General features: G+C 45.2%; 1 protein-coding gene across 11 annotated transcripts in view; it reads left to right on the top strand.

The window, feature by feature from the left end:
- Positions 1–27306, top strand: part of LOC106580145 (multiple C2 and transmembrane domain-containing protein 1-like) — a 228087-nt gene that overhangs the window by 139993 nt on the left and 60788 nt on the right. For 8 of the 11 annotated variants that reach the window (XM_045704316.1, XM_014160873.2, XM_045704314.1 and 5 more), the window contains 4 exons: positions 169–339; positions 1482–1612; positions 2648–2834; positions 15541–15634. In XM_045704316.1, the coding sequence (XP_045560272.1) occupies positions 169–339; positions 1482–1612; positions 2648–2834; positions 15541–15634 (583 nt within the window). The remainder of the gene's footprint in view (positions 1–168; positions 340–1481; positions 1613–2647; positions 2835–15540; positions 15635–27306) is intronic. The other 3 variants (XM_045704315.1, XM_014160869.2, XM_014160871.2) reach the window with 1 other exon arrangement.

Here is a 27306-nt window from a genome sequence, read left to right as displayed (position 1 = left end):
TGTGATTGACTGTCTGTTTCTGTTTGCATGCTTTGTGTGTGTGTGTGTGTGTGTGTGTGTGTGTGTGTGTGTGTGTGTGTGTGTGTGTGTGTGTGTGTGTGTGTGTGTGTGTGTGTGTGTGTGTGTGTGTGTGTGTGTGTGTGTGTGTGGGTGGGTGGGTGTACGCAGCAGCTGCATTCAAGTATGCGGTTGTCAGATGTCCACAGGAAAGCTCAGCTGTGGAGAGGTATAGTGAGCATCAGTCTGATTGAGGCTCGCGACCTCCAGCCTATGGACGCCAACGGCTTCAGTGACCCCTACGTCAAATTCAGACTGGGCCATCAGAAATACAAGAGCAAGGTACCTACACCAGCCCTCACGTACTGGACCTTCCAACCCATTTCCTAGCCAATTGTTAGCTACTTTAGCATTACAATACATGACCAAACGTATGTGGACACCTACTCGTCGAACATCTCATTCCAAAATCATGGGCATTAATATGGAGTTGATCCCCCTTTGCTGCTATAACAGCCTCCACTCTTCTGGGAAGGTTTACCACTAGATGTTGGAACATTGCTGCGGGGACTTGCTTCCATTCAGCCACAAGAGCATTAGTGAGGTCGAGCACTGATGTTGGGCGATTAGGCCTGGCTCGCAGTGGGCGTTCCAATTCATCCCAAAGGTGTTTGATGGGGTTGAGGTCAGGGCTCCGTGCAGGCCAGTCAAGTTCTTCCACACTGATCTCGACAAACCATTTCTGTATGGACCTCGCTTTGTGCACGGGGGAATTGTCATGCTGAAACAGGAAAGGGCCTTTCCCAAATTGTTGCCACAAAGTTGGAAGCACAGAATCATCTAGAATGTCATTGTATGCTGTAGCGTTAAGATTTCCCTTCACTGGAACTAAGGGGCCTAGCCCGAACCATGAAAAACAGCCCCAGACCATTATTCCTCCTCTACCAAACTTTACAGTTGGCACTGTGCATTGGGGCAGGTAGCGTTCTCCTGGCATCTGCCAAACCCAGATTCGTCCGTCAGACTGCCAGATGATGAAGCGTGATTCATCACTCCAGGAAACCCATTTCATGAATTTCCTGACGAACAGTTATTGTGCTGACGTTGCTTCCAGAGGCAGTTTGGAACTCGGTAGTAAGTGTTGCAACCGAGGACAGAGGATTTTTACACGCTACGCAAACACAGTCCATCCTGGGAAATAAATATGCAAATAAGGCTTTACACCCTACAGTGTTAAAACAACACCCAAAAACAAGTTACTGTAATACCACGTGTTAATTCCCTGTGTTCATTTCACGTCAGAATTTGCAACACCCGTGGAGTTAGGGACCCAACACTCTTGGTTGTGTTAGTTTATTAACACTATTTGTGATGGTCACATATCATTTCTAAGAAAGTGTTACATTTAACACTGTGGGTGTATAAAATTCCGATTGCAAATTTGCTGCGCACATATCCCTCTTTTTGTGTGCTCCACTCGGCAGACGATACCCAAGACTTTGAACCCCCAGTGGAGAGAGCAGTTTGACTTCCATCTGTATGAGGAGCAGGGGGGCTTCATCGACATCACCGTCTGGGACAAAGACGCAGGCAAGAAGGACGACTTCATGGGCAGGTGGGCCTCTCCCATGCACACACACACTCACACACAAGCACACGCATTGACACACACTTTCTTTTGTTCATTTTTCAACAACGCCAATAGTCTCCCTCCTGTCTTTGTTAGAATGCTCTAAGGGTCTGCCGTGTGTGTGTGTGTGTGTGTGTGTGTGTGTGTGTGTGTGTGTGTGTGTGTGTGTGTGTGTGTGTGTGTGTGTGTGTATTTGATGTGAGATTCCCTCTTGGGCCGAGGGTGACACTGCTTTTGAGTTCACTAAACCGTTAGCCCGACTCACGTTCGCTACATGTGCGCGTGAATGTGTGTTTGACAAGTCCCCACTAAGACAGGAGGCTAATAGCTAGGAGAGGAGATTGGAGGAGCTCGTTTTGCATTTCTCCATACCTCTTCCTGGAGAGCTAGTGTCCACTGGTCCTTGCTTGTAATTGACTATTTCCCCCTCCTTAAATACCCATCTGTTTGAGTCATGTTCCAGGCCCACTGATGTCCACGTCACCCCTCTGTCCAGGACCTACTGACAGATTCATTAACACACGCACGCACACACATTGAGCACCGGTGTGCCTGCCTGCTTCCCATTGCACCACTGACTCACTGGAAAACTAAAAGAATCTCCCCTGTCTCAGCCTCTCTCTCAGCCTCTCTCTCAACCTCTCTCTCAACCTCTTTCTCTCTCAACCTCTTTCTCTCTCTCTCTCTCTCTCTCTCTCTCTCTCTCTCTCTCTCTCTCTCTCTCTCCCAGTCTCTTGGTGAATTGGACTGAACAAAGCAACCCTGTGCCATAACCATGCAACATATTTACAAATGACTGGCGGACTACAGTAAAAGCACAGTGATTATTGGGACCTGTCGACTGACTGAAGGAAATACGTTATTTTTTCACTCTTTTCTACCTCACTCTTTCTCTTCCCCACTTTCTCCTGCTTTCACCCACTTGTCTCACTCTTTCTCACTATCATCCCCCCCCCATTCCTCTCAGTGTTAGAGTCTATATACCTGTATATCTGTAATTAAAACGTGTGTGTGTTTCAGGTGTTCGATAGACCTGTCGCCGCTGAGTAAAGAGCACACTCATAAATTGGACGTACCACTGGAGGAGGGCGAGGGCATGCTGGTGCTGCTGGTCACACTCACGGGGGCTGCAGCAGTGTCCATCTCGGACCTGTCGGTCAATATTCTGGATGACCCACACGAGAGACACCAGATACTACAGAGATATGTGAGTTTGTGTGTGTGCATGTGTCAGTAGGTGACCTTAATGGTAGAGGCCTAAGTGACAAGACTCAGGCTCTAGGTCTCTCCTGCTCCCTCGTGTGAAGACATCAAGCAACAACACTTTGTCACAACTTGTTTTCATTGGATCACATTTCCAACCAGGGCGTCATTTTGATGCACCTATCCAGTGTATGTAACGATAAAAACACATTTCAATACAACTATTTATTTTATTATTTAATCTTTATTTAACTAGGCAAGTCAGTTAAGAACAAATTCTTATTTACAATGACGGCCTAGGAACAGTGGGGTAACTGCCTTGTTCAGGGGCAGAACAACATTTTTTTTTACCTTGTCAGCTCTGGGATTTGATCTAGAAACCTTTTGGTTACTGGCCCAACGCTCTAACCAGTAGGGTACCTGCCACCCCTGCCGCCACCAGTGTATGTAACAATAAAAACACATGTTGATGCACCTATCCAGTGTATGTGACAATAAAAACACATGTTGATGCACCTATTCCGTGTATGGAACAATAGAAACACATTTTGATACACCTATTCAGTGTATGTAACAATAAAACATATGTTGATACATCTATTCCGTGTATGGAACAATAGAAACACATTTTGATACACCTATTCAGTGTATGTAACAATAAAACATATGTTGATACATCTATTCAGTGTATGTAACAATAGAAACACATTTCGATACACCTATTCAGTGTATGGAACAATAAAAACACTTTTGTAGCTTTTTTTTGCACCCTGGCTTTGCAAAAAGATTTCAGTTTGACACTTGTAAAGATGAGTGCCTACCACTGGGATTGAACACGCAACCCTTGGAGCTGGGGCTCACGGCTGACGCCCACGGCTGACGCCCATCCGCCATCCCCATCCATAACACCCTAGCAAGCTGCAAGCCTACTTAATGGGAATGGCGCTCACCGTTGCCCCTAGTGGCTGCTTTTGAAGGCATCCCCCGACGTCCTGGCGACCTGAACGAATGTCAAATATGGCCTTGGATCTCGAGTGACCTGGCTGGGCTTTGACCTGGTAACTACCGCTGAAAGAGGGGAGGGGACCGTAGATGAGAGGATGGGGTACAGAGAAGAGAAAGAAAAGAGGGGGTTGAGAGGTTAAGAGAGAAGACGGACTCTGACAGGTTCTATTGAAACTGAAGCTGCCGTGAATCCCTCCCCTCTCTCCAATAGTGTGTGTTTTTACACCATAATGTGAGTGGGTGTGAATATTATTATTTCTGAATATTTAAAAGGATCTGTGGTGTCTGCTAGTGTGTCACTGTTTGTATGCCTGTGTGTGCGCGTCTATGTGTGTGCGCGCGTCTGTGTGTGTGTGCCTGTTAGCTGAAAAAGGCTTGGTGTCTCTCTGAGGAGACCTAGCACAATACACTCCACCTGTCCCTTTGTCTTAGCGCTGTTAACCCTTCACTTGCTGTCACTCTCAGCCATCGGCCCAACACAAAGGCACGCACGCACACGCTCTCGCGCGCACACACACACACACACACACACACACACAACCTGGGCACTGCAGCTCACGCATTGACAGCCCTGACAGGGGACACTCGTCACATATCAACAGTATGTTGTCTGATGACAGTTGCTTAACACGCTGATAATGCAGATTGAGGCCTGGAGGAGTCTCAGCATACGTCCCAGCGCTGTGCCGTGCTCCTTCATTAAGACAGGAAATGCTCATTCCTCTATCACGCTGTGTGTGTGTGTGTGTGTGTTTTGTTTCTCTGCAGTTGCACCATATTCGAGCAACCTACTTCATTTGTTTGTATGTGGGAATTTGATTCTGTGTGTGTGTGTGTGTGTGTGTGTGTGTGTGTGTGTGTGTGTGTGTGTGTGTGTGTGTGTGTGTGTGTGTGTGTGTTTGTGTGTAAACTGTGCTCTAATTTAAGTTTAGAGTCCTGCTGGGTTGTGTGTTTGATCTGGGTGAGCTCCAGTGGAGAGCGCTCCACAGGCCAACCATGGACGCGTGACCTACATACCACGCTAGCACCTCATTGGCTGGCCACGAGAGCACTCCCCACGCTGTAGTGGCGTCCCATGCTCAGAGGGGGGAGCTCTAGGACCGAGACAGGCGGCGGACGCGACTCTCTTCCTAAACACACTTAGAGCAAGGCGGGGAGGGGAATGTGTGTGTAAGTGGGTGTGGGTGTGTAATAGGGAGCGAGAGGTAAGGGGTGAGGGTTGCGCTGGAAGGGGTAGGCGTGCAAAATGAAAAGAAAAAGCTATTTCACCTTTCACAACTGCCACCCCCCTTTTTCTGTTCTGTAAAGGAGAGACATTTCCCCCCCATCTTCTCTCTCCTTCGTTTTCTCGCTCGCTCTTGGTCTCTCTGTGCAGGCTATGCTCTCTGTCTCCCACCAAAGACCCCGCTGGCCACACGACTAGCAGCAAGTGGAGGGATGGAGGGATGGAGGGATGCGGGGTGAGTCGGTGGGGGACAGTGTGGTTTGGTTTGAAGAGGACTGCCGCCATTAGCGTATTCCTTTTCTCCTGACTGATGCCCTTTCAATGAGAGAATTTAATAAAGATGTACCTTATCAAGGCAGACCGATAAAAGCAAGTGTCGCTACTAATGCTGTACAATACTCTCCAAAGCAGATTAGTCTGAATGTGTGTGTGTGTGCTCGCGTGCGTGCATGTGTGTGTGTGGGTCTTTGTGAGTCTCGGTGTGTATGTGCATTTGTTCATGAATATGTGTGTGCGTAAGGAGGTGTGTGTGAAGCAATGCTCAGGCAAATGTCTTCCCTGATATCATCAGTATGGAATCAGCTGTCTAGCAGACGGTCGTACAAAGCACCCACTAGTGCTAATCACTGCAACCTCCCTAACACACCAGCTAACCTGCACCCTCACCCCCCCATCAACTAACCAATAAACGACTTAGGGAAGGGGGTTGTCGGTGGGGGTTACAAGTGCCATGCATTGTCATCATCATAGCGCCTGGGCTTTGAAGCACATATGCTGGCTCCTTAAAAAGTATAGATGAGGTACAAACGCAATTAAATCCTTCCTCCATCCCCGGCTTCTCACCGCCGGCCCGGCCCGGCCCGACATCATTAACGCAGCACTGACATATCAGATGACTTTCAGCTTTCATCTGGCTGCTAGAGGAGAGGAGAGGAGAGGAGAGGAGAGGAGAGGAGAGGAGAGGAGAGGAGAGGAGAGGAGAGGAGAGGAGAGGAGAGGAGAGGAGAGGGAGAGGAGAGGAGAGGGGAGGGGAGGAGAGGCAGGGGGGGGAGGGGAGGAGAGGCAGGGGGGGGGGGGAGGAGAGGAGAGGAGAGGAGAGGAGAGGAGAGGAGAGGAGCACAGGGCCGGGCTATTGAACCTCCCCACTCTCCGCCTCCACCGTCCACGTTAAGTCCCTGGTTTAATAGCATGTGGGAACAGGATGTAGACGTTAGCCCGTTAGCTCTCTGAGGTAAGCATGCATTGCAGGCGTTTCCCTCCCCTAATCTGCCGCCATTGAAGACAAGTGATAATGCACACCTGAGAGTGGGCTCTGAAGATGTTGGGCTTCTCAAAGACCCTTTTCCCATCCTATGTGTCTCTATTATACTCTGGGCCTAGGCTTTCATAACTGTTCGTCTGTTTGATGAACAGTGGAGGGACATGGGTGGGCTTGTAGATGCTAGGTGTGGTATTTCCCCCATGTAATAGTTTTGGCTCTTATTGTGTCTATTGTGCCTGGTACTGACGAATGGACTGACAGACTGCTGTCTCTCTAGCTGTGAGTTATTCTACCATGATGAGAAACGTGGAGGGTTTACTGTAGGACGTTGTGTATGCAGTGCATGTGTTGGTTGCATACACTATCAATATACATATACCCTATCAACATACAGATACACTATCAACATACAGATACACTATCAAGATACAGATACACTATCAAGATACAGATACACTATCAAGATACAGATACACTATCAAGATACAAAAACACTATGAAGAAACATGTTGTCTCCCGAGTGGCGCAGCTGTCTAAGGCACTGCATCTCAGTGCTAGAGGCGTCACTACAGATCCTGGTTCGATCCTGGGCTGTATCTGATACAGATACAATATTAAAAAACAGATACACTATCAATATACAGATACACTATCAAGATACAGATACACTATCAAGATACAGATATACTATCACCCTTCATATACACTATCAATATACATATACACTAGCAATTCAGATACACTTTCAAGATACAGATACACTATCAACATACAGATACACTATCAATATACATATACCTTATCAAGATACAGGTACACTATCAATACACATATACAATATCAACATTGTGGTACACTATCAACATGCAGATGCACTACCAACATTAAAAGTACACTATCAATATACAGACAAGCTATCTATGTACATATACACTAGCAATTCAGATACACTATCAAGACAAAGATACACAATCAAGATACAGATACCTTGTCACCATACAGATACCCTATCAATACATTTACATTACATTTTAGTCATTTAGCAGACGTTCTTATCCAGAGAGACTTACAGTAGTGAATGCATACATTTCATTTCATGCCTTTTTTTTTTTATTATAATTTTTTTTTTTTTTATTGGCCCCCCGTGGGAATCGAACCCACAAACCTGGCATTGCACACACCATGCTGGCGTTGCAAACACCATGCTCTACCAACTGAGCCACATACACAGCTACGCTATCAAGATACAGATATGCTTTTAAGATACAGATACACTATCAACATACAGATACACTATCAAGATACAGATACACTATCAAGATACAGATACACTATCAAGATACAAAAACACTATCAAAATACAGATACACCATCAATGTACATATACACTAGCAATTCAGATACACTATCAAGATACATATACACTATCAAGATACATATACCCTATCAACATACAGATATACTATCAATATGCATATACACTATCAACATACAGATACACTATCAAGATACAGATACACTATCAATTTACAGATACACTATCAAGATAAATATACACTAGCAATTCATATACACGATCAAGATACAGGTACACTATCAAGATACATATACACTATCAAGACTGTCACGTGTGCTCCCTCTCCGGCCTCTAGGTCACCAGCCTGCTCATTAGGGCGCACACCTGTCACCAGCGTAAGGCGCATAATGACATTCACCTGGACTCCATCACTTCCTTGATTACCTGTCCTATATATGTCACTCCCTTTGGTTTCTTCCCCAATCGTCATTATTCCTGTTCCTGTTTCATGTCGTTGCGCTGTTTGTGTCACGTGTTTGTTTCATTTATTTATTAAATGTATTCACTCCCTGAACTTACTACCCGACTCTCAGCGTACATCGTTACAGAATGACGACTCACCAAAGGGAAGCATCAGGGAGTGTTTGTTTTTGTTTGTTTTTGTGTTGAGGGTGATGTCGGGTCCGGGTGTTGGAGCCGAAGCTACCTGGGAGGCCTCAGCGGGTTTGTAGGCTCCCATGCCTCACCGGGTTCGTTTGGCTCCCATGCCGAAGCTGGGTGAACAAGTTCCCATGCCACATCCGAGGCAACCAGGGAGGTCTCAGCCGGCTCATCAGTTTCACTCCTCAGCCGGTTCGTCAGGTTTCTGCACCTCAGCGGAGGCGACCGGTCTGCTCCAGATTCCCGGGATCGTCCCTGTGGTTGGCGTCCGGCTGGGGCCGAACGCGCCGGGAAGGGGGTACAGTCACGTATGCTCTTTCTCTGGCGCTCTAGGTTGTCATGCTCCCGCACCTCAGCCGGATCGACAGGTTTCCAAGCTTTAGCAGAGGTGACCGTTCTGCTCCTGATCCCCGGGATCGTCATCTTGGTCGGCGTCCTGTGGCTGGAGCCGCGCGTCGGGGAGTGGGTACTGTCACGTGTGCTCCCTCTCCCTCTATGTATCTTGATAGTGTATCTACAGTATATCTTGATAATGTACAGTTGAAGTCGAAAGTTTACATACACTTAGGTTGGAGTCATTAAAACTCGTTTTTCAACCACTCCAAAAATGTCTTGTTAACAAACTATAGTTTTGGCAAGTCAGTTAGGACATCTACTTTGTGCATGACACGTAAGTTTTCCAACAATTATTTAAAGACAGATTATTTCAGTTATAATTCACTGTATCACAATTCCAGTGGGTCAGAAGTTTACATGCACTAAGTTGACTGTGCCTTGAAACAGCTTGGAAAATTCCAGATAATTATGTAATGGCTTTAGAAGCTTCTGATAGGCTAATTGACATCATTTGAGTCAATTGGAGGTGTACCTGTGGATGTATTTCAAGGCCTACCTTCAAACTCAGTCCCTCTTTGCTTGACATCATGGGAAAATCAAAAGAAATTAGCCAAGACCTCAGAAAAAAGAATGTAGACCTCCACAAGTCTGGTTCATCCTTGGGAGCAATTTCCAAACGCCTGAAGGTACCACGTTCATCTGTACAAACAATAGTACGCAAGTATAAACACCATGGGACCACGCAGCCGTCATACCTCTTAGGAAGGAGATGTGTTCTGTCTCCTAGAGATGAACGTACTTTGATGCGAGACATGCAATAAATCCCAGAACAACAGGAAAGAACCTTGTGAAGATGCTGAAGGAAACAGGTACAAAAGTATCTATAGCCACAGTAAAACTAATCCTATATCAACATAACCTAAAAGACTGCTCAGCAAGGAAGAAGCCACTGCTCCAAAACCGCCATAAAAAAGTCAGACTACGGTTTGCGACTGCACATTGGGACAAAGATCGTACTTTTTGGAGAAATGTCCTCTGGTCTAATGAAACAAAAATAGAACCGTTTGGCCATAATGACCATCGTTATGTTTGGAGGAAAAAGGGGGAGGCTTGCTTGTGAAGAACACCATCCCAACCGTGAAGCACGGGGGTGGCAGCATCATGTTGTGGGGTTGCTTTGGGAATGGTGCACTTCACAAAATCGATGGCATCATGAGGGTGGAAAATGATGTGGATATATTGAAGCAACATCTCAAGACATCAGTCAGGAAGTTAAAACTTGGTCGCAAATGGGTCCTCCAAATGGACAATGACCCCAAGCATACTTCCAAAGTTGTGGCAAAATGGCTTAAGGACAACAAAGTCAAGGTATTGGAGTGGCCATCACAAAGCCCTGACCTCAATCCTATTGAATATTTGTGGGCAGAACTGAAATACTGTGTGCGAGCAAGGAGGCCAACAAACCTGACTCAGTTACACCAGCTCTGTCAGCAGGAATGGGCCAAAATTCACCCAACTTATTTTGGGAAGCTTGTGAAAGGCTACCTGAAACGTTTGACCCAAGTTAAACAGTTTAAAGGCAATGCTAGCAAATACTACTTGAGTGTATGTAAACTTCTGGCACACTGGGAATGTGATGGAAGAAATAAAAGCTGAAATAAATCTTTCTCTCTACTATTAATCTGGCATTCACATTCTTCAAATAAAGGGATCCTAACTGACCAAAGACAGGGATTTTTTACAAGGATTAAATGTTAGGAATTGTGAAAAACTGAGTTTAAATGTACTTGGCTAAAGTGTATGTCAACTTCCGACTTCAACTGCATATGTATCTTGATAGTGTATCTATATCTTGATTGTGTATATGTATCTTCATAGTGTATCTGTATCTTGATCGTGTATCTGTATCTTCATCTGTATGTTGGTTCCCGAGTAGCAAAGTGGTCTAAGGCACTGCATCTCAGTGCTAGAGGTGTCACTACAGACCCTGGTTCGTTCCTGGGCTGTATCACAAGCGGCCGTGATCGGGAGTCCCATAGGGCGGCGCACAATTGGCCTAGCGTCGTCCGGGTTAGGGGAGGGTTTGGCCGGGGTAGGCCGTCATTGTAAAATAAGATTATGCTCTTAACTAACTTACCTAATTACAAAAATCTGTATGTTGATTGTGTATCTGTAACTTGATAGTGTATCTGCATCTTGATAGTATGTCTGTATGTTGATAATATCTGTATGTTGATAGTGTATCTGTATGTTGATAGTGTATCTGTATCTTGGTAGTGTATTTATACCTTTTATGGTGTATCTGTATGGTGATAGTGTATATGTATGGTGATAGTGTATATGTCTCTTGATAGTGTATCTGTATCTTGGTAGTGTATTTATACCTTTATAGTGTATCTGTATGGTGATAGTGTATATGTATGGTGATAGTGTATATGTATGGTGATAGTGTATATGTATCTTGATAGTGTATCTGTATCTTGGTAGTGTATTTATACCTTTATAGTGTATCTGTATGGTGATAGTTTATCTGTATCTTGGTAATGTATCTGTGCAAAAATTGCATTCTGTGTATGTCTTTTCTTTAGCCTTAATTGTTGTTAGTGTATATGAATGGTGATGGTGTATATGTATCTTAATAGTGTATCTGCATGGTGATAGTGTATCTGTATGGTGATAGTGTATACAGTGAGGGAAAAAAGTATTTGATCCCCTGCTGATTTTGTACGTTTGCCCACTGACAAAGAAAAGATCAGTCTATAATTTTAGTGGTAGGTTTATTTGAACAGTGAGAGACAGAATAACAACAAACAAATCCAGAAAAACGCATGTCAAAAATGTTATAAAATGATTTGCATTTTAATGAGGGAAATAAATATTTGACCCCTCTGCAAAACATGACTTAGTACTTGGTGGCAAAACCCTTGTTGGCAATCACAGAGGTCAGACTTTTCTTGTAGTTGGCCACCAGGCTTGCCCACATCTCAGGAGGGATTTTGTCCCACTCCTCTTTGCAGATCTTCTCCAAGTCATTAAGGTTTCGAGGCTGACGTTTGGCAACTCGAACCTTCAGCTCCCTCCACAGATTTTCTATGGGATGGCTAGGCCACTCCAGGACCTTAATGTGCTTCTTCTTGAGCCACTCCTTTGTTGCCTTGGCCGTGTGTTTTGGGTCATTGTCATGCTGGAATACCCATCCACGACCCATTTTCAATGCCCTGGCTGAGGTAAGGAGGTTCTCACCCAAGATTTGACGGTACGTGGCCCCGTCCATCGTCCCTTTGATGCGGTGAAGTTGTCCTGTCCCCTTAGCAGAAAAACACCCCCAAAGCATGATGTTTCCACCTCCATGTTTGACGGTGGGGATGGTGTTCTTGGGGTCATAGGCAGCATTCCTTCTTCTCCAAACACGGCGAGTTGAGTTGATGCCAAAGAGCTCCATTTTGGTCTCATCTGACCACAACACTTTCACCCAGTTTTCCTCTGAATCATTCAGATGTTCATTGGCAAACTTCAGACGGGCATGTATATGTGCTTTCTTGAGCAGGGGGACCTTGCGGGCGCTGCAGGATTTCAGTCCTTCACGGCGTAGTGTGTTACCAATTGTTTTCTTGGTGACTATGGACCCAGCTGCCTTGAGATCATTGACAAGATCCTCCCGTGTAGTTCTGGGCTGATTCCTCACCGTTCTCATGATCATTGCAACTCCACGAGGTGAGATCTTGCGTCGAGCCCCAGGCCGAAGGAGATTGACAGTTCTTTTGTGTTTATTCCATTTGCGAATAATCGCACCAACTGTTGTCACCTTCTCACCAAGCTGCTTGGCGATGGTCTTGTAGCCCATTCCAGCCTAGTGTAGGTCTACAATCTTGTCCCTGACATCATTGGAGAGCTCTTTGGTCTTGGCCATGGTGGAGAGTTTGGAATCTGATTGATTGATTGCTTCTGTGGACAGGTGTCTTTTATACAGGTAACAAGCTGAGATTAGGAGCACTCCCTTTAAGAGTGTGCTCCTAATCTCAGCTCGTTACCTGTATAAAAGACACCTGGGAGCCAGAAATCTTTCTGAATGACAGGGGGTCAAATACTTATTTCCCTCATTAAAATGCAAATCAATTTATAACATTTTTGACATGCGTTTTTCTGGATTTGTTTGTTGTTATTCTGTCTCTCACTGTTCAAATAAACCTTCCATTAAAATTATAAACTGATCATTTATTTGTCAGTAGGCAAACGTACAAAATCAGCAGGGGATCAAATACTTTTTTCCCCTTACTGTATGTATCTTGATAGTGTATCTGTATGTTGATAGTGTATCTGTATGGTGATAGTGTATATGTATGTTGATAGTGTATCTGTATGGTGATAGTATATCTGTATGGTGATAGTGTATCTGTATGTTGATAGTGTATATGTATGTTGATAGTGTATCTGTATGTTGATAGTATATCTGAATGGTGATAGTGTATCTGTATGGTGATAGTGTATATGTATGGTGATAGTGTATATATGTATGGTGATAGTGTATATATGTATGTTGATAGTGTATCTGTATGGTGATAGTATATCTGAATGGTGATAGTGTATCTGTATGGTGATAGTGTATATGTATGGTGATAGTGTATATGTATGGTGATAGTGTATCTGTATCTTGATAGTGTATCTGTATCTTGGTAGTGTATTTATACCTTTATAGTGTATCTGTATGGTGATAGTTTATCTGTATCTTGGTAATGTATCTGTGCAAAAATTGCATTCTGTGTATGTCTTTTCTTTAGCCTTAAGTCTTGATCCACCAGTGTTCAGATGTTAACATATTGGCCACAACTTCACCCCTCTGCCAAGCCCAGTGATGGTGCTCTGTAGTGTGTTGGGTATGTCAGCTGTATTAAGGTGAGGTGAGAAGAGGGAGCGGGCAGGACTTATGCATACTAATGGGGGAGGAGGAACTGGACTAATGGGTCTTAATGGGCCTGGGGGTACACACACTGACCTCTCCTCAAGTGGTGCCACCCCACTCTACTCCACTCCTGCAGCCCCTACACCCCCATAACTCACCCTCAACACACACATAGCAGCGAGGGGGCAACTAGGAGGAGAGGAAGAGGTAGAGAGAAATTCAGAGAGAGAGGGGAGAGAGGAGGAGGCGGAAGCTGTTAGCATTCCATTTTTATTATGACATTTCACAGTCATCCGATTTAATGTCCCCTGACCGGATTGTCCGTCCTGCAGACGGTGGGGATGAAATGTTATTTGGAGCGTTGATAAAAGGTGAGGCTCCTCCAAGATGACAGCAAGTCATAAGGCTCAGCGTGCTGACATTCATTTTCACCATAACAGAGATGGAATAAGACGTCACGGTGACAAGCTGTCAGTCAAGCCGGGGCCCCGCCATATTACCATCCCCTCCTCCCCCTTACTCACCCTCGCCACATGCTACCACCCCCCCCCACCCCCACCCCCCCTCTACCCCACCTCCCCAGCCAATCCCTGCTGGCGGGTAGGAGGTTGAGGGGGGGGGTGGAACCTCTTCAGTAATGGGGCTAGGCTGAACCCAGATATAGAGAGAGAGAGCCTCGTCAGCTTGGTAGCTGGGAGGATGGAGGGTGAGAAAATATATTCCACAGCCTTTCATTAAAAAAATAAAGAGGCCTCATCTCCTGAGCTTTTCAATCTATCTGCCTGTCTATTGAGTGGGCCTGAAAAGGCAGCCACGCAAATCAGAAATTCCTCTGCTATGGAAATGTTCCGGCTTCACAAATCAGCCATGTTTTTTTTTCTTTCTCTCTCTCTCTTTTAGGCCATCCCCAATAATCACAAATAACAAGCTGTCATATCTTCAGAGAAATCATGTATTAAACTTATGTGGAAAGGTTTTTTTCCCTCCTTCCTCTCCTCTCATCTTTTTTCGAAGGCTTTTCAACAATAATATCGCTGGAAACAGGCAGAGGCTGATAGAGTTTATAATAAATTAAGTCTGTAGCCTGGCCCTGACTCTGAAATGTAAATTATAATTACTCCTCTGGGTATGTAAGGGGTTATTGCCAGAGAGAGAAATAAATTGAAGTGAAGTGCGTTTTCACTGCTTTTAAGACACGCCAGCATGTCTCTCAGTAAGGCCTCAGTGCATGTCTTTGTGTGTGTGCGTGTCAGTTTGTGTGTGTTTGTCGTTGTGTGAATGCCTATGCCGTGACACACACACACATTGACCTCCTCAGCTCTTTTCTTTATCTGTGCTGCCTGCCTGTCTGACCTGTGTGAAGTGACAATGATGCTGGTGCTAACATGGAGATATGTGTTTTCATTGAGTGTGGAAAAGGTCACAGAGAGAGTGGAGGTGTTTTTGTCTGTCTGTCTGTCTGTCTGTCTGTCTGTCTGTCTGTCTGTCTGTGTGTGTGTATATATATATATATATATATATATATATATATATATATATATATATATACACCAGTATGGCCAGTAAATAAGTGATGGTGCCCAGTATCTATCACATCACTGCCTGAATACCAGTCATGCCTCAGTGGGAGTGGCTGAGCTCTGCAATATCTCTATTATCAGTAAATGGTGTGTTTCTTGCTCTTTCTCTCGCTCTTTCTCTCACTCTTTCTCTTGCTCTTTCGTTCGCTCTGAATCTCGCTCTCGCTATTTCTCTCGCCCTCTGTCTCTCTCTCTCTCTCTCTCTCTAACTCTCTCTCTCTAACTCACAAAATACAGAAGGTAAAGGTAATTCTGACACGTGTGTGTTAAAATAAAAAAGAGACAGAGATGGGGGAAACGTTGACTGGCTTGACAATAAAAGGACATTTTGCCAGTTCGACTCCACTTGATGTGACCGTTTGAATGTCAGTGGTGAATTGCTGAACTCAAAAGGGCTGAGCTTAATTTACTCAATGTACTCTTCACCCCTGACCTCTATCCTGCAGAGTGTACTGAGGTCGTTCCACAACCTGAAAGATGTGGGTATGGTCCAGGTGAAGGTCATCAGAGCAGAGAGGCTGATGGCAGCAGACGTCACAGGTAAGTCAACTAAAACTCCTTAAATTGACATGAAGGCCTTCTTCTCAGCTATCAAGAGTGAAGCATTTTAGTAAATCTGTCACTTAAAAACACACCTGCTTGTCTGTTAGTTTCTACTAAATTGAATCTTCCCATGCCAAGTGTATAAAACATCAATCCATCAATGTAGTTTAATTGACAATGGCCAACAAGAACCCATCGAGACAGTATCTAGACTACAGAACATCTTATTTCTTTTGGATTTAATTAATATACGGGAGAAGCTTAATATATACTACCAAGTCTCCAAAATATTTCTCTGACATCCTAGTTTCTCCATTAATTCCTACTTTTAATGAGGTCTACAGTGGACAGGCCTACTTTACTGTTTCACAGTGTGTGTTATCTAGTGGAAGTGAAGTGGGAGTGAGTTAGCTTGGACCTTATTCAGGGGAGAGGACCCACACACATTAGCAGCTAGAGCAACGCTCCTCCATTTCCTTGTTGGAGATAGCGAAGCGGCAGTAACAAGGGCTAATGGCTCTGCCTTTGTTTTTTTTTTACCAGAGAAACAAATGGAAATCCCTCCGCTATGTGCTGCTGACCTCAATACAGAACTCATATCTCAGTCTGGGTTTTACTGTAGCTATTCTACAGTTAAGTATTCAGCCACTTTCAGTCCAGAACTTCTGCAGAAATGTGTTTCTTGTGTAATGATGGACAAATATGGCCTACGATAGGGAAGTGCATAGGGTAGCCATCAAACCATTTAGTTCAACAGAAGTGCAGTGCCACAAATGTCCTTTGAGTGAAGTTGTGTGTCCTCTTTTCATGCATTGTACTCTGGTGGTGTTGCCAGTGCGAGCACTTGTGGAGAGCTAGGCACTGTCAAGTATCACCATTTTGAGTCTCTCTCTCTCTCTCTCTCTCTCTCTCTCTCTCTCTCTCTCTCTCTCTCTCTCTCTCTCTCTCTCGCTGTTAGGTTGTCCTCTCCACCCTTCATTTCACAATATCACCCCTATATATCACCCCTATCCAGATGGTACATACCCTCCCCTATCCCTCACAGATTGTTCAGCCGATCGACCACCCCATCTCTCAGATGGTTTGCGCCATCCTCTAGCCCCACCCCCTCAGATGGTCAGGTCCACCACGCTGACCTGCTGACCTTGCCCGGCTGTTCCAGTGTGTGTGTGTGGTGCGTGTGGTGTTCCCAAGGGAATGAGAGAGGGAAAGACAGAGAGAGAGAGAGATAGAGACCATGAACGAGAGATAGAGGCCATGAGCGAGACCATGTGAGAGACCATGAGAAAGAGAGAGAGAGAGAGACCATGAGAGAGACCATGAGAGAGACCATGAGAGAGAGACCATGAGAGAGAGAGAGAGAGAGAGAGAGACCATGAGAGAGAACATGTGAGAGACCATGAGAAAGAGAGAGAGAGAGACCATGAGAGAGAGACCATGAGAGAGAGAGACCATGAGAGAGACCATGAGAAAGAGAGAGAGAGAGACCATGAGAGAGACCATGTGAGAGACCATGAGAAAGAGAGAGAGAGACCATGAGAGAGAGAGACCATGAGAGAGAGAGAGACCATGAGAGAGAGACCAAGAGAGAGACCATGAGAGAGACCATGAGAGAGACCATGAGAGAGAGAGACCATGAGAGAGAGAGACCATGAGAGAGAGAGACAGAGAAAGACCATGAGAGAGAGAGACCATGAGAGAGAGAAACCATGAGAGAGAGAGACCATGAGAGAGACCATGAGAGAGAGAGACCATGAGAGAGAGAGACCATGAGAGAGAGAGACCATGAGAGAGAGAGACCATGAGAGAGAGAAACCATGAGAGAGAGAGACCATGAGAGAGACCATGAGAAAGACCATGAGAGAGAGAGACCATGAGAGAGAGACCGTGAGAGAAAGAGAGAGAGAGACCATGAGAGAGAGAGAGACCATGAGAGAGAGACCATGAGAGAGACCATGAGAGAGACCATGAGAGAGACCATGAGAGAGAGAGACCATGAGAGAGAGAGACCATGAGAAAGACCATGAGAGAGAGAGACCATGAGAGAGAGAAACCATGAGAGAGAGAGACCATGAGAGAGACCATGAGAGAGAGAGACCATGAGAGAGAGAGACCATGAGAGAGAGAGACCATGAGAGAGAGAGACCATGAGAGAGAGAAACCATGAGAGAGAGAGACCATGAGAGAGACCATGAGAAAGACCATGAGAGAGAGAGACCATGAGAGAGAGACCGTGAGAGAGAGACCATGAGAGAGACCATGAGAGAGACCATGAGAGAGAGAGACCATGAGAGAGACCTTGAGAAAGAGAGAGAGAGAGACCATGAGAGAGAGACTATGAGATAGACCTTGAGAGAGAGAGAGACCATGAGAGAGACCATGAGCGAGAGACTATGAGAGAGACCATGAGAGAGAGAGACCATGAGAGAGAGAGACCATGAGAGAGAGAGACCATGAGAGAGAGACCATGAGAGAGAGACCATGAGAGAGAGAGACCATGAGAAAGAGAGAGAGAGACCATGAGAGAGACCATGAGAGAGAGAGGCCATGAGAGAGAGAGACCATGAGAAAGAGAGAGAGAGACCATGAGAGAGACCATGAGAGAGAGACCATGAGAGAGACCTTGAGAGAGACCATGAGAGAGAGACTATGAGAGAGAGACCATGAGAGAGAGACTATGAGAGAGACCATGAGAGAGAGACCATGAGAGAGAGACCATGAGAGAGACCATGAGAGAGAGACCATGAGAGAGAGACTATGAGAGAGACCATGAGAGAGAGACTATGAGAGAGACCATGAGAGAGACCATGAGAGAGAGACCATGAGAGAGAGAGACCATGAGAGAGAGAGCATGAGCGAGACCATGAGAGAGAGATGCCATGACAGTGACCATGAGAGAGAGACCATGAGAACGATAGAGAGAGAGACCATGAGAGAGAGACCATGAGAGAGAGAGAGAGAGAGACCATGAGAGAGACCATGTGAGAGACCATGAGAAAGAGAGAGAGAGAGACCATGAGAGAGAGAGACCATGAGAGAGAGAGACCATGAGAAAGAGAGAGAGAGAGACCATGAGAGAGACCATGTGAGAGACCATGAGAGAGAGAGAGATAGAGACCATGAACGAGAGATAGAGGCCATGAGCGAGACCATGTGAGAGACCATGAGAAAGAGAGAGAGAGAGACCATGAGAGAGAGACCATGAGAGAGACCATGAGAGAGAGACCATGAGAGAGAGAGAGAGAGAGAGACCATGAGAGAGACCATGTGAGAGACCATGAGAAAGAGAGAGAGAGAGACCATGAGAGAGAGAGACCATGAGAGAGAGAGACCATGAGAGAGACCATGAGAAAGAGAGAGAGAGAGACCATGAGAGAGACCATGTGAGAGACCATGAGAAAGAGAGAGAGAGAGACCATGAGAGAGAGAGACCATGAGAGAGAGAGACCATGAGAGAGAGACCATGAGAGAGACCATGAGAGAGACCATGAGAGAGAGAGACCATGAGAGAGACCATGAGAGAGAGAGACCATGAGAGAGAGAGACCATGAGAAAGACCATGAGAGAGACCATGAGAGAGAGAAACCATGAGAGAGAGAGACCATGAGAGAGACCATGAGAGAGAGAGACCATGAGAGAGAGAGACCATGAGAGAGAGAAACCATGAGAGAGAGAGACCATGAGAGAGACCATGAGAGAGAGAGACCATGAGAGAGACCATGAGAAAGACCATGAGAGAGACCATGAGAGAGACCATGAGAGAGAGACCATGAGAGAGACCATGAGAGAGACCATGAGAGAGAGACCATGAGAGAGAGAGACCATGAGAGAGACCTTGAGAAAGAGAGAGAGAGAGACCATGAGAGAGAGACTATGAGATAGACCTTGAGAGAGAGAGAGACCATGAGAGAGACCATGAGCGAGAGACTATGAGAGAGACCATGAGAGAGAGAGACCATGAGAGAGAGAGACCATGAGAGAGAGAGACCATGAGAGAGACCATGAGAGAGAGAGACCATGAGAGAGAGAGACCATGAGAGAGAGACCATGAGAGAGAGACCATGAGAGAGACCATGAGAGAGAGAGACCATGAGAAAGAGAGAGAGAGACCATGAGAGAGACCATGAGAGAGAGAGGCCATGAGAGAGAGAGACCATGAGAAAGAGAGAGAGAGACCATGAGAGAGACCATGAGAGAGAGACCATGAGAGAGACCTTGAGAAAGAGAGAGAGAGAGACCATGAGAGAGAGACTATGAGATAGACCTTGAGAGAGAGAGAGACCATGAGAGAGACCATGAGCGAGAGACTATGAGAGAGACCATGAGAGAGAGAGACCATGAGAGAGAGAGACCATGAGAGAGAGAGACCATGAGAGAGACCATGAGAGAGAGAGACCATGAGAGAGAGAGACCATGAGAGAGAGACCATGAGAGAGAGACCATGAGAGAGACCATGAGAGAGAGAGACCATGAGAAAGAGAGAGAGAGACCATGAGAGAGACCATGAGAGAGAGAGGCCATGAGAGAGAGAGACCATGAGAAAGAGAGAGAGAGACCATGAGAGAGACCATGAGAGAGACCTTGAGAGAGACCATGAGAGAGAGACTATGAGAGAGAGACCATGAGAGAGAGACTATGAGAGAGACCATGAGAGAGAGACCATGAGAGAGAGACCATGAGAGAGACCATGAGAGAGAGACCATGAGAGAGAGACTATGAGAGAGACCATGAGAGAGAGACTATGAGAGAGACCATGAGAGAGAGACCATGAGAGAGACCATGAGAGAGAGACCATGAGAGAGAGAGACCATGAGAGAGAGAGCATGAGCGAGACCATGAGAGAGAGATGCCATGACAGTGACCATGAGAGAGAGACCATGAGAACGATAGAGAGAGAGACCATGAGAGAGAGACCATGAGAGAGAGAGAGAGAGAGAGACCATGAGAGAGACCATGTGAGAGACCATGAGAAAGAGAGAGAGAGAGACCATGAGAGAGAGAGACCATGAGAGAGAGAGACCATGAGAGAGACCATGAGAAAGAGAGAGAGAGAGACCATGAGAGAGACCATGTGAGAGACCATGAGAAAGAGAGAGAGAGAGACCATGAGAGAGAGAGACCATGAGAGAGAGAGACCATGAGAGAGAGACCATGAGAGAGACCATGAGAGAGACCATGAGAGAGAGAGAACATGAGAGAGAGAGACCATGAGAGAGAGAGACCATGAGAAAGACCATGAGAGAGAGAGACCATGAGAGAGAGAAACCATGAGAGAGAGAGACCATGAGAGAGACCATGAGAGAGAGAGACCATGAGAGAGAGAGACCATGAGAGAGAGAGACCATGAGAGAGAGAAACCATGAGAGAGAGAGACCATGAGAGAGACCATGAGAGAGAGAGACCATGAGAGAGACCATGAGAAAGACCATGAGAGAGAGACCATGAGAGAGAGACCGTGAGAGAGAGACCATGAGAGAGACCATGAGAGAGACCATGAGAGAGAGACCATGAGAGAGAGAGACCATGAGAGAGACCTTGAGAAAGAGAGAGAGAGAGACCATGAGAGAGAGACTATGAGATAGACCTTGAGAGAGAGAGAGACCATGAGAGAGACCATGAGCGAGAGACTATGAGAGAGACCATGAGAGAGAGAGACCATGAGAGAGAGAGACCATGAGAGAGAGAGACCATGAGAGAGAGAGACCATGAGAGAGAGAGACCATGAGAGAGAGACCATGAGAGAGAGACCATGAGAGAGAGACCATGAGAGAGAGAGACCATGAGAAAGAGAGAGAGAGACCATGAGAGAGACCATGAGAGAGAGAGGCCATGAGAGAGAGAGACCATGAGAAAGAGAGAGAGAGACCATGAGAGAGACCATGAGAGAGAGACCATGAGAGAGACCTTGAGAGAGACCATGAGAGAGAGACTATGAGAGAGAGACCATGAGAGAGAGACTATGAGAGAGACCATGAGAGGGAGACCATGAGAGAGAGACCATGAGAGAGAGACCATGAGAGAGAGACTATGAGAGAGACCATGAGAGAGAGACTATGAGAGAGACCATGAGAGAGAGACCATGAGAGAGACCATGAGAGAGAGACCATGAGAGAGAGAGACCATGAGAGAGAGAGCATGAGCGAGACCATGAGAGAGAGATGCCATGACAGTGACCATGAGAGAGAGACCATGAGAACGATAGAGAGAGAGACCATGAGAACGATAGAGAGAGAGATACCATGAGAGCGAGAGAGAGTCCATAAGTGAGAGCGATAACATGTGTGAGAGAGACCATGAGTGAGAGATGCCATGAGAGATACCATAAGAGAGAGAGACCATGAGAGAGAGAGAGAGAGAGACCTTGAGAGAGAGAGAGAGAGAGAGAGAGACCATGAGCGAGAGGGAAAGAAACCATGAGAGAGCGAGAGACCATGCGAGCGAGAGAGAGAGAGAGAGAGACCATGAGAGAGAGATAGAGGCCATGAGCGAGACCATGTGAGAGACCATGAGAAAGAGAGAGAGAGAGACCATGAGAGAGAGACCATGAGAGAGACCATGAGAGAGAGACCATGAGAGAGAGAGAGACCATGAGAGAGACCATGTGAGAGACCATGAGAAAGAGAGAGAGAGAGAGACCATGAGAGAGAGAGACCATGAGAGAGAGATGCCATGAGAGAGAGATGCCATGAGAGAGACCATGAGAGAGAGACCATGAGAACGATAGAGAGAGAGAGACCATGAGATCGAGAGAGAGACCATAAGTGAGAGAGAGACCATGAGCGAGAGGGAAAGAAACCATGAGAGAGCGAGAGACCATGAGAGAGACCGTGAGAGAGAGATGCCATGAGAGAGACCATGAGAGAGAGACCATGAGAACGATAGAGAGAGAGAGACCATGAGTGAGAGATGGACCATGAGTGAGAGATGTCATGAGAGATACCATGAGAGAGAGACCATAAGAGAGACCACGAGAGAGAGAGACCATGATAGCAAGATTGAGAGAGAGAACATGAGAGAGAGAGAGAGACCTTGAGAGAGAGAGACCATGAGCGAGAGGGAAAGAAACCATGAGAGAGCGAGAGACCATGAGAGCGAGAGAGAGAGAGAGAGAGAGAGAGAGAGAGAGAGAGAGAGACAATGAGAGAGAGAGACCATGAGGGAGAGGGAAAGAAACCATGAGAGAGCAAGAGACCATGAGAGCGAGAGAGAGAGAGAGACCATGAGAGAGAGAGACCATGAGGGAGAGAGAGACAGTGAGAGGCAGATTTTTTCCATTCCACTCCAATTCACACCCAGTCTCTCGATTCAATGAAATTTAAGGGGCTTTATTGGCATGTGTTTACATTGCCAAAGCAAGTGAAATAGATCATAAACAAAAGTGAAATAAACAATACAAAATTAACATTACACTTAGAAAAGTTCCAAAATAATAAAATAATTTCAAATGTCATATTATGTCTATATACAGTGATGTGCAAATAATGATGTGCAAATAGTTCAAGTACAAAAGGGAAAATAAATAAACATAAATATGGGTTGTATTTACAATGGTGTTTGTTCTTCACTGGTTGCCCTTTTCTTGTGGCAACAGGTCACAAATCTTGCTGCTGTGATGGCACACTGTGGTATTTCACCCAGTAGATATGTGAGTTTATCAAAACTGGATTTGTTTTCAAATTCTTTGTGGGTCTGTGTAATCTGAGGGAAATATGTGTCTCTAATATACATTTGGCAGGAGGTGCATCTGTTTCCACCTCATTTTGTGGGCAGTGTGCACACAGCCCGTCTTCTCTTGAGATTCAGGTCTGCCTTAGGCGGCTTTTCTCAATAGCAAGGCTATGCTCACTGAGTCTGTACATAGCCAAAGATTTCCTTAATTTTGGGTCAGTACAGTGGTCAGGTATTCTGCCACTGTGTACTCTCTGTTTCGGGCCAAATAGCATTCTAGTTTGCTCAGTTTTTTGTTGTTAATTCTTTCCAATGTGTCAAGTAATTATCTTTTTGTTTTCTCATGATTTGGTTGGGTCTAATTGCGTTGCTGTCCTGGGGCTCTGTGGGGTCTGTTTGTGTTTGTGAACAGAGCCCCAGGACCAGCTTGCTGGGACTCTTCTCCAGGTTCATCTCTGTAGGTGATGGCTTTGTTATGGAAGGTTTGGGAATCGCTTCCTTTTAGGTGGTTGTAGAATTTAACGTCTCTTTTCTGGAGTTTGATAATTAGTGGTTATCGGCCTAATTCTGCTCTGCATGCATTATTTGGTGTTTTCCGTTGTAGCGTGGAGGATATTTTTGCAGAATTCTGCATGCGGAGTCTCAATTTGTTTATCCCATTTTGCGAATTCTTGGTTGGTGAGCGGACCCCAGACCTCACAATCATAAAGGGCAATGGGTTCTATAACTGATTCAAGTATTTTTAGCCAGATCCTAAATGGTATGTCAAATGTTATTGTCCTTTTGATGGCATAGAAGGCCCTTCTTTCCTTCTCTCTCTCTCTCTCTCTCGCTCCCTCTCTCTCTCTCTCTCTCTCTCTCTCTCTCTCTCTCTCTCTCTCAGGAAGTCTGTCCCATCGCTCCTCTAATTGTCGCGTTTACATGGAGTACCTCTACTCCAGCCCAGTAAAATAACTGAAAATAGCCTCTAAAACCAACAATCCCATTTGATGAGGTGCTCTTACCTGTGTGAGTACCACCCGTACTGTTCCAGCCCTTCCGAGACACACAGGATCTTCCCAGTGATGGAGGCATGCACATCAATTTACTGCATCAATATAAGAGGAACTTTGCTTATTCTCGGAGGTTCAATCTTTGTAATGGTATTTGGTATACAGTAAAACGTGCGTTGAGCTGAGGCTTCAATATTACTATGTAACAGATTGTTAATGACACGTATCAACACTTTGCAAGGGTGCAAGCATGCGCTTGACTGAGGGTAGTCATAGGGGATGTAGTGATGACAGTAAGGGATGTGTTGAGACTCTCAAACACTGCAGTATAAAGCACGCCGCTTTCAACATTTCTAAAAAAGAACTCAGACTTGCCGTCTAGAAGACAAGGGCATCACCTCAGTTCCACCGCTTTGCTTAGCTCAGTTTAACACGCTTATCTAACTGGTGCCTGAAATTAGTTTGAAGCTCTCGCCGTGAACCCAGCCACGATATGGAAAATGAACCCGGGGAGGAGCGCTGGTTGGCCGTTTACCTGGACCGTCAAAGTAGCCCTCAAACCTGAGCGTGTAATTGGCTGAGACAGCCGCCTCTGGTGCTCTCCATTAAGGTGAAAGTTCATCGCCGGCGACAACCGCTCACCACCGCAGCCACATTGACTGCATATTATTAAAGGAGAACACCGTTAGAGGGGGAATATTTTCTCTTCTTCAAAACATTTGGTGATTGGATTTCAGTTAATTGTAGCTCATTCGAGAGTAGTATCTTTTATATTCTAGTGACCACACAAATAGCACGAACAACTGGGTGCTGATGCAGTAATTTAGGAAGACGTAATATATTGTTCAGAGTTTAGAAAAGGAATCCCCAAAAACGTGAAACAGGAGCACTTTTTCATTTTTTTGGCGCCGTCATACTCAACACTCCCCGGTGTTTTCTGGAAATTCACAAAATTCACAAAATTCACAAAAACAACATCAGTTTTCGCCAAATGGATTATACTAAATGAACAAAGTGTAGAGCATGTCATGTTGTAAAAGGTGGACCCGCTCTAATAAATGATAGGGAGTTATTCCGTTTATAATGATGTCGCCTGGTAGGAGCTGAGTGTCAATATCATCTTGAAGCGTACTGGCAGATCAATACGGGCCACAAATAGATGCGAGAGGCCACACCTACGGCTCCACATTGATCACTGTGACATTTGTTTAGCTCTCCCGCTAAATGTCCTGCCCTTGTCACAACATTAGAAGAAACTCACAGGAACCAATGGAGCCGTACCCAACGCGTCGCCTCGGCGGGGAATTGGTGCGTGAACCCAAATTCAGCCTCGCCTTCAACCCCGTTTGTTCTGTTATTAACTGAATTATTAAAAGCAACCGCACACTCTTGAAGTCATTTTGTTTCCCGTTACGCTCTTGGGGAATTTGAACGGGATGTGTTTCTCTCTCCCTGACCTAGCTTTTAAGAGTGATCTTCTTGAACAAACAGCAAAAGTGTTCCCAACAGTTCTGATAAAAGTATAGATCAAAGCTGGAATTAAGAGTTTGTTTGGGGGGGGGGGGGGGCAGTCCTTTACAAAGAAACAGTAACATGTATTTCCATACACAAACACAGAATATATAGGACATTGGTTGGGATTAGTACAGTGTGATACTCTCTGGAGAAGTGTTCAACCATTATGTCTCTATTTCATGGCTTTCAAATTGTGTGTTTTTCTTTTAAACTCCAAAACTTTCTGGAACGTTTCCTTTGAAAGTGGACAATTACAGAAGACAAAATATTCTGCCAAATATTACTTTTGTTAATGCTGCTGATGATATATTTACTGTAGAGCTATCATCTCCATGTTGTCTTGCGTCATGCTACTCATTGAACGGAGAATTATGTCAGCCTGTCTTTCTTTTTTTGGAACACCGCAGCTCAATCAGGTGTAAGAACATTGACTATCCAGTAGCAGCTCACTTTGTTGAAGCTAACCATCCAATCTCCTCCCTCAAGTACACAGGCATTGAGCATGTTGCTCTACCAAGGAGAGGAGGTAACATGGAGATCCTACTACTACAAAGGGAGGCTTACTGGATATCCTATCTAAAAACATCGACCCCTAGTGGTCTGAATATTGACTTTGATCTCAGGCCCTTCTTATGAACAATTCTCACTTTTATAAACAAGTCTTATAAATGTATATATTCTTTCTACAGCTTGTTAGCGTACACCTAATATGTTCCCCCTGCTCATTATACATTAAGGTTGAACCAAAAGATTACATGTAGCAAATATGAAATGAAATACAAAACAATTATGTGAAATTGAATGAAACAATAATGTATGTTGATGCTAATATGATGTACAATATTCAATTATGTTTCTATATGATAACAATAGCGTAATATATTTAATATGCCATAAACAATTTATTTTTTTAGATCTTACTTTTTTAACAGTTTCACAAATTCATTTGAATTAACTTAATCATTATGACACACCCCTCACTATTGTCATTGGTTACACTAATTGCACTGTTTGTCTCCATAACCTGGTTCAAGTATTCATGACATCACCCTGAGGAAGGCACAGTAATACCGAAACGTTGGTAAATACCCATTAAATGTGACTTTCTTTATTTCGATAGTCTGTCTTAAACATGCTGCCATCACATGATTTGGCTTAGTATACAATATAATGTATGTCCGAAATATCAGAACCAGTAATATAAGGGATAACACATTGCGTAGATAATGTGTAGATAACGTCAATCTTTCTGTGATAGTGAAATGACATCAGTGTGTTCCTCTTGCGCCGTCTCGACGTCTCTCCACCTGTTTGGAGTAACTTCCACCAGAGTTCACCCACTTCACCTCACCAAGTCTGTCTTACTAAACTCCCAAGCTCCTCTCCCCCCTCCCTGCCTCTTCTCAGTCCCATCCCTGTCAGACAAGGTGCCCCAGGCAGAGATTCCGTAGTGCTTATCGGTGTCCGAGCGCAAGGATCCTTGTAGCAGGGCCG

This window comes from Salmo salar, chromosome ssa20 (assembly GCF_905237065.1).
Source record: "Salmo salar chromosome ssa20, Ssal_v3.1, whole genome shotgun sequence".
NCBI lineage: Eukaryota > Metazoa > Chordata > Actinopteri > Salmoniformes > Salmonidae > Salmo > Salmo salar.
Note: the sequence above shows the minus strand (reverse complement) of the source record. Positions and strands in the feature narration are given on the sequence as shown.